This window comes from Arachis duranensis, chromosome 3, assembly GCF_000817695.3.
Source record: "Arachis duranensis cultivar V14167 chromosome 3, aradu.V14167.gnm2.J7QH, whole genome shotgun sequence".
Lineage (NCBI taxonomy): Eukaryota > Viridiplantae > Streptophyta > Magnoliopsida > Fabales > Fabaceae > Arachis > Arachis duranensis.
In genome coordinates, this window is record NC_029774.3 from 33,894,736 (window position 1) to 33,903,422 (window position 8,687).

Here is an 8,687-nt window from a genome sequence, read left to right on the forward strand (position 1 = left end):
TGATATGCGTTGGACTCCTTTGGTGTGTTAGACTCCACGCTGAATTTGAGAAAGCTCAAGTTTAACGTGGAGGAGGCCGAGAATACTGGAGAAGAAGTGTGCACTATTATACATCGTTGGAAAATCCTGGAAGTTAGCTTTCCAATGCCGTTGAAATCACGTCAATTGAACCTCTGTAACTCAAGTTATTCCTGTTTGATTGCAAAGAGGTCAGGGTTGACAGCATCATTCGCTTTCTTCCTATTTTGCTACAAAACTCCGTCAAATTCATCCAAATGCTACCTGAAATAAACGGAAATGCACAAAACTCAAAGTAGCATCCATAGTGGCTAAAAGATATTTAATTCTTGATTAAACTCAACAAATTAAATATAAATTTACTAGAAAAAGATAGAGAAGATGCTAACACATCAATCCAAACAAAAAGATCAAAAAGTAAATGGAAAAGTTTGATCCAATCTTTATAAATGTATCCAAAAGCCAAAAATACATATTCTAGACATTTAGTTAAAGTAGAAAAAGAAAAAAACAGACTATATCTCAAATTAATTTGTATATTATCAAATTATTTGATACTAAATTATAATGATAAATTAGATCGTAAAAATAAGAGATTAATTTATTTTTCTATTTTACTAAAACTTAATTTATTTAATATTCTAAAGTATTAGAGACCCATTACAACAGCACATGCATTACTGATTCTAACGACGTTGCCATGTTCCATGACAAAGTGAACAACAATTTTCATGGTTATTAACAAGCCACGCTTCTTCAACATTTTTCAGTTCAAGCTTTGATTTGATGCAGTTGTCAACCCAGAACTATTTCATGGCATCGTCACGCGCCACGCGAGTCTTATCACTCACCCGAAGGCCCTTTTCTTCTTCTTCTTCTCTCAAATTTGATGCTGGGGTTTCCATGGTTCAGGGAGCTTCCAGAGGAATTGGCCTTGAATTTGTGAGTTCTTTACTCTTTCTACATTCCCCATATTCTCAAAATTTTACCTTTTTATTATCTTACTATTTTGCTCCCTTTATGTTATTGATAATTCTGTTCTTATAATATTGTGTTGCTATTTAAATCATAGTTTTAGTATTACTTGTGAGAATTGGAGTTGTTTTACTTTTACCATATGTATAAGAGTTCTGGGTTTAGAAATTGTTTTTGTATAAAAAATTATAACTCATCAGTGTTGTTTTCCATCAATTGCTCCCTTTGATTTGTTCTCTGCTTTTGGACCAATTTGGCCATTTCAGCATGAGAGAATTGCCCTATTTCTTTAGAATAGACAAGTCCTTCCACAATTCTCAGCTTTTTCAGGTGAATGCATGGTAACACTGCTTTCAGTTTCTGTCTTGTACAGGTAAAACAGCTGCTAGAGAAAAATGATAAAGGGCATGTTGTTGCTACTTGCCGAAATCCTGATGCTTCAACAGGTCTTGCCCAGCTCAAAGATAAATTTGCTGATCGTCTAAAACTTTTGCCCTTGGATTTGACTGTTGAAACTTCAATTCAGGTCATACGCATGCATATGGAACATTCAACATATCCATCCTAATCTATTATCAATGCAAAATCATTAAATCTACTTACCTTTCCCCTTAGTCCAACCTTAATGGATTAGGCTGGCATCTGGTATGTGATGGAATTTTCAGTTCCCCTATAAGCCTACTTGCTGACGGAATTATCGAATTCATATCATCTTTTAGGCACTATGGTGGCTCACTTCTAGATCTAACTAATTCCAAAACAGAATAAGTTGCTAAGCTTTGTGTTTCATTCATAAGATTTCAGGCATCTGCATCGTCAGTTAGAGAGACATACGGCCATCTAAACCTTCTCATTAATGCATCTGGCATTCTTTCCATACCTCAAGTATTACAACCAGGTAATGGTTTTTGTTTCATTCTTTGGTATTGGACTTGAAATGGAAGCTTCCTTTTGTAATCTCAGGCAAAAGCTGATTTTATAATACAGAGACATCACTCAACAAATTGGAAAAATCAGCCTTGATGCTTACGTATGAGATTAACGCCGTCGGTCCTATCTTAGTTATCAAGGTGAAAAAGAAGTACTGCAGTGGTGGCCAGTTTGAGTGCAAGGGTTGGATCTATTGGGGACAATCATCTTGGTGGTTGGCACTCGTATCGATCTTCAAAGACTGCACTCAATCAATGTAAGACTTATACTTTTTATTTTTTATTTTTTAAATTCTTAAATGATCATTGTCATGGGATTTTCAATATGATAACTCTCTTAGTCTCATCATGCATGTATGTTAAGATTCTACACAGATGTAGCAGATGAGTTGCTAGATGTAGTTCTTGTTTTTCAGTGGCCTTAAAGTTGAATTTGAAATTTCCAAAACTCTTTGAATGGCAACCTTGATGAACTTTATATTTCTGTTGGCAGTGTCAAAGACGGCTGCGGTTGAATTTGCAAGAGAAAAGGATCCAATTGTCTGCATTTTACTGCATCCCGGCACAGTTGACACCGATCTCTCGAAGCCATTTCAGAAGAATGTTCCGAAAGAGAAGCTCTTCAGCAAAGAGTTCTCAGTGCAAAAGCTGCTAAGCATCATTGACAATGTCAAGAGTAATGACAATGGCAAGTTCTTTGCTTGGGATGGCCAAGAAATTCCTTGGTAACCCATATCAATTTTTTTTTAAAAGATTTATTTAAGATGTAATAATGATATCAGTGACTAGTGTTGAATTCATTGATTCATTGATTATTCCTGAATATATGCTTTTGGTGAATATCAATAACACTCTTCTTGTTTCACAATAGTATAATGCACTTGGTTCATTGTTTCACTACATTAACATTGTTTAATGCTAATTCCGTTATCTTTATTTATTTAAAAAAACTTCCCTTTGGAGTAACATTTGCTTCGGTTAATTTCTTAATTGAATGAGGGGATAAAACCTTAACATGTCCGGTTATTAAGAATGTTACTTTAATATTCTGAAACAGCTTTATAGCTTTCTCTCCTATTCAACTTAATAAAGAACCGATGCATAATATTTATGCTAGATTCTATTGAAGTATTAATAAACTAAATTATGCTATTGTGTCTGCTTCTCTCCTCAACATCAACCCCATAATCCACACACACACATTTTCATAAATGCTAACATGATCAATAATATTTATATGAAAGGAGGATGTGAAGGCATGAGAGAAGGAAAAAATCAAAACATGTAATTTTAGCAAAAGACTACAAATCTATAATTTCACTAAAACAGAAAGCAAAAGTCTACAACACATAAGTGTGTTCTTGAGAAGCTATATATAGAGAAATACAAAGATAATGGTAAAATATCAATGATCACGAAGTCAGCATCCATCAGATTAAGATTCAATTTCTTTAACATTAAACAATTAACATGTCAGAGTTACAAAAAAGATTACAGCTGTCGAATTATGAACATTATTATACAGAAAACAACACAGCCTTACAAGTCACTATATGGTTTAGGGAACTCTTAAAAACTTTGATGGGGAATAAAATTACACATTAAGCAAGAATATCAATTTCGTGACCACCGATATTTGTATGTTTAAAAGAGAAAACCTACCACTGATTAGAGGTATAATGTAGCTCAGAAGAAGATTATTGAAACACCCATCATAAAGCAACCTACGGATACCCACGGGCTTAATCGTTCCCCTGTTTTAGCAACAACTCAAGAAGATAAAATCACTGATTATAATCCAATCAAATATATTTTTATGCTCACTTACTTTGTAGCATTTCATTTTAGAGCTTTCTGGGCAAAATAAATATCTAACATAAAAATATATTCCTCAATACATCCCCACAATGGTAAAGCTAGGACTCAAGGATTCTACCATAATTTAGCCTTGTGAAGATCACAGGACATTAAAATGCATTTTGAAGGAGGAATGCTCCAAAATAACTTGGATTCATAGAAAAGATACATAAATATCTATAGAAGTGGTTGAGGTTGTAAAAGATGAATATTGGCACAGAAACAAAATGAGATTACAACTAAAATCCAAACCTTCTCTATTGGCATCCATCATAAAATCATAATGAATTATTATATCCCTAGATTTTCAACCAAGAAAGGTAAGTCATAAACACTCACTAAGAGTCTATATCCTTCTTGTTTAAAATATTGCAGTACATGATAAATTGACAAATGGAGAAATCTTTAGAGCATCAAGCACATGGAGCAAAGCAAAAGAAAAAATGAAAAAAAATTTACAGATCCAAAGGGAAAGTAAAATGATAAAAATCCATGGTAAACCAAATGCAGATATGGCTTCTTCCCTACCCTTCTTTCTGCTCCAGTTATTTCCATAGCATAAACAAAGAAAACAACTAGATATTTGAAAGGACATATGAAAAATTAAAATGAAACTTCACACAGTAGTAAATCAAATAGGAGACTGTTACCTATTCTTGCCGCCTTCCAAAAGAACCCACGAAATCTGTTGCAAAAGAACTTGTCATTAATGTCACTTGTTCAGCAAGTTCTAAACATATGCTATGAAGAAAGCAAACACATTTGCAAAATCCAAAAGATATATCCAATGATTCAAAAGAATAAAAACATAATATAACTAGGTGAAGGATTCTAAAAGAATTGTGATTGACCGAGGCGAACATGTAAATTCACATGTGAATATTATCAAACGTTTGTAGAAAGAGTAAGGGTAACCGCAAACAATGGAAGCATAAAAAGTGAATTGCTTCCCCTTGATTCAATGTTTAATATCGCCAAAATTAGGGACTCTATTCAGTAACAGAAAATAATGGTGCCGTCATGCGCGCACCATCCATGGGGATGTTGTGATGCTAAAGGTGTATCATCACATGTTTCAATCACAACCAAGAGTCACACCATATAGTAGCCACTACTGCACTATGCAGATTAAAAATCCAAGACCCTTGTTTCCTATGGATTGATAGTTTCTTTTTTTTTACCCTTCCCGATTTTGCCTCTGTTTCTTCAAAGGCTTTTTAGGTCAAAATCGCCCTCTAAAAAGATTTAGCGACCAAATTTATAAGACTCGGATTTAGTTAAGTATATCAAAATAACGTTTAACACAGCAAGGATTGTTTGATAGGATAAATGAGTCAAGATAAGGGAACAGATCGTCCAAACGTTAGATGTTCACAAGTCATTATCATGTGAGATTTCTCACCATTGATTTTAAAAATGGGACTCAAACAAGAATGACATAAAAGAAAGAGTAAATAACCAAATTGGTCATCAAATTTTCGGATCAGACACTTTGGTCCCCAACAAATTTTTATTCACCAAAAATCCTTGAGAGTTACTCTCGTCGGACAGATTAGTCCCTCGGTCACTTTCAATCAAATTTTCAATGTGTGTTGGACAAATAGATCCCCTAGTCCCCCTTCAAAATGACGAAAGGACAAATTTGTCTGGCGAGAGTAATTCTTGAGGACTTATAGTGGATAAATATTGGGGACCAAAGCGTCCGATTTAGAATTCCTTAAGGACCAAATTGGGTGTTTTATTCTGAAAGAAATAATGATGAAAAAGCAAATAAGATCATTCTAAAATTAAACATGAGAGGATCCAATCCCATGGAGATGGAGAATGTGCTAGAGATGTGTTGATTTTTCACAATGATACTTTGACTTTGGGTTGATGTGGTTGGGACTGGTTCACCTATAAAAAACGTGAGGAGCAAAAGTGAAGAAGAAAACTAGTTCAAGTCCTTCTAGATCATAGGGACAAGAACCTATATAATATGTAAAGGAGGAATAAGCCAATGATGTAGAAATGTAAGAGAAGGAAGAGATCAACAAGTCTATTAGTGGTGAAATTAACATGGAAAAGTTACGTGTAGTATATTGAAGACAATTATTCCAACCCAATGAGCATGTTTAGATTTTTAAAACATAAGTTACTTTAAGTCCTAGAGACCTAAACATAACTATGTTTTGGTTCTGTAATTTGTTTACTCACTTATGCTACAGGACTTCTGTTGTAGCGACTTGTTAAATTTGCATCAGATTGATGATGATTGTGTGTTATTTATAAATGTTTGCATCTTGTGCCTTACTCTTCAATGTGATAACAATCTCATTCTCCTGTATCCTATTGCAGCATATTAGGGTTCAGCTGCTCTGTTTTAGTATTCAAGATTAATAACTATGTTGATTAAGAGAACTCTAAAATGTTCAATAAAAATAACATTAGGAAGACTAGGGAGCACATTGAGGACAAGGAACTATATTATCCCCAATTGTTTTCCATGTTTAGATGTTTAGATAAGCTCCCAAACAAGGTAAAACTGATAAAGGTTTAGAAAATGGGTGTTTTTGGTTGAAGGCTAAAAATGGGATAGAAAATTTCATGGCTGAACTAAAGCTTCTCTATTTCTCCATTCTCCTCCATCTGAAAATCAAGAGAGTATCACATATGCCATTTTACTAAGTAAAAGCTAGTCATCTACATCTAACATGTGGGCAAATTGAATTGCTCCAAGAAACATAGATTAATATCCTAACCCTAAAGTAAATACTATATCCTCACAACAACACACCAAAAAGCAACATTCATAACGAAAGCATATGCACTTAGATGAAGCTATGATGGATAATCAACAGTTCAACATCTCCATAAACACTACAGTAGTGCAATCTATTATATGTCTATTATATGTCTATTATCTATTACCCATCACTATCACATTTTACTAAATCCTGGATCAACAACAAGCAACAATGAAAGGTAAAACGTGTGTATATAGATACAAATACATACCCAGTTCTTTGTTCAAGGACTGCTGGAAACTGCATCTTGAAGTAAGTGCAGGCACATATTCCAAGTAGTATCACAGTAAGGAACGAATGGAAATTGAATAGCGCGGACTGAAAACAAATGTGTAAAATGGATGCGAAAAACCAAAGCATTTGCACTCAGTAGATAAAATTAAAATTAAAATAACGGAAAAAAAAACTCATTCAAGAATCAGAATTGAAGATCCCTTACCATCTTCACACGTTAGAATTCACTATTCTTCACCTTTTCTTACGCCAACTGTAACAAAAACATAGCAAGATGTAAATCGTACAAGTAACAATTGAGTAAATCGACTCAAGAAAAGATCTGATCTATTGAATGGTTTTATTATTGATGAGGTGGCATAGAGCTTGAAAGGGAGGAGAAAAATAGAGAATACGAACAAGCAAATAAGAAAATTGGTGGGTTACGAAAATTGAAGCAAATAATAATAATCCTACGTTACAAGACAGTGGTTGATCCCTGCAAGAGAAATACACCTCTATTCTTCATTAATTTACTTAATCTCCACTTTTGTTTTCTTTCTTTGTTTCTCTTTTATGGAATATTGAATAGAACTGAATAGGATTCATTTCTCAGAGGAATTCTTATGTAGTTATGTTTGGAAACCTTTAAAATCTAGTATGCAAAATTAAATTTTGAAATTCACAAAACTATGAACAACGTCCAAAACAAAGTTGCGAGAACCGAACCAGTTACTAAACCAATGGAATGACTGATTCAATGGTACAAAGGTTCAACCGGGATTCAATCGGTGTAATTAAATATAAAATAAAATTATTAAAAATTTAATATATAATTTTAAATATTTANTTTATAATTTCACAATAAATTATCCATAATTTATAATTAAAAATTCACAAACAACTTCAATCTTTATTACTCATAAAAATCAAAATGCACTTAAATGACCAGAAAAATAATGTTCAACCACAAACAATTATTCTAATTTCATACAAATTATAAAAACAAAAAAATAACAATAAGAATTATAATGTTCTACAATAGCAATATCATATTGTTGAATAGTATTGCTTGTGATGCTCTCCTTCTCATTCTCCTACAAATTTTCAAACCACATCAATTGGGAAAATCAGTACAAAAACAAAGAATAATAACAAATAAACTAAATATTCATAATCATAAATGATATAAACCAAGAGTTATTATTATTATTATCCACTTACATTGAGACTTTCACCAACATTGAAACTAGAAACTTTGACAAACCCAGTATAAAGGGACTTACTTGGAATTTTCAATGCAAAACAACTAGAAACTTTGACAAACCCAGTACAAAAGAACTTGCTAAAAAATTTGAAACACTCTTTCCAGCATACTTCAAAGTTCAAAGAAGTGTATAAATTTGAACAAAAAATGTACAAAAAAAGAAATGTAATTTGTGCTACCGAAAGATGAGAAATGATGAAAAACAATTTTACCATACCACGGTCAACACTTCAGAATCAGACAAAGTCAGCAACCAAAATTAACAACTCAAAATCAGAAAAACCAGCATAAACAACTCAGAATTAACCTAAACAACTCAGAATCAGAAAAAATTCTAGCATTAACAATGTTCACCAACAGCGCAGAATCAGAAAAATCAACGGCTAACAACTCAAAAATCAGAATAAATAAAATTAAGAAAATAACCAAAAGTAAATTGAGGCAGTAGTGCTTACCAGCAGCGAGGGAGGAAGGAAGGTGACGGCGCGGCGAATACTCCACAGCCGATCAGAGAGAGACGTCGCAGTGAGAGAGAGAGAGAGAGGGACAGAGAGAGCTCGAAGCCTCAGATAGAGAGAGAACTCGAAGAGAGAGATGGGCACCAACAAATCGAGCAGAGACGACGATGGAGAAGCCCTTCGC

The 8,687-nt window shown here is 33.5% G+C and overlaps 1 protein-coding gene and 1 pseudogene across 2 annotated transcripts; one reads left to right on the forward strand and one right to left on the reverse strand.

Moving 5' to 3' along the window:
- The first annotated feature begins 602 nt into the window (after positions 1–602).
- On the forward strand, positions 603–3,224 carry LOC107478604 (uncharacterized; annotated as a pseudogene).
- A 128-nt stretch (positions 3,225–3,352) lies between these two features.
- On the reverse strand, positions 3,353–8,681 carry LOC107478605 (uncharacterized). 2 transcript variants are annotated; one of them, XM_052259222.1, is made up of 6 exons: positions 8,501–8,681; positions 7,819–7,875; positions 7,005–7,052; positions 6,777–6,883; positions 4,430–4,464; positions 3,353–3,676 (listed from the first exon to the last, which is right to left on the reverse strand). In XM_052259222.1, the coding sequence occupies exons 3-6, from the start codon at positions 7,005–7,007 to the stop codon at positions 3,609–3,611; spliced, it is 213 nt and encodes a 70-aa protein (XP_052115182.1). In that variant the 5' UTR covers positions 7,008–7,052; positions 7,819–7,875; positions 8,501–8,681; the 3' UTR covers positions 3,353–3,608. The 2 variants fall into 2 exon arrangements, with proteins under 2 accessions (XP_052115182.1, XP_052115183.1); XM_052259223.1 differs by lacking the exons at positions 7,819–7,875; positions 8,501–8,681 and adding an exon at positions 7,256–7,551.
- Between the last annotated feature and the right edge of the window lie 6 nt (positions 8,682–8,687).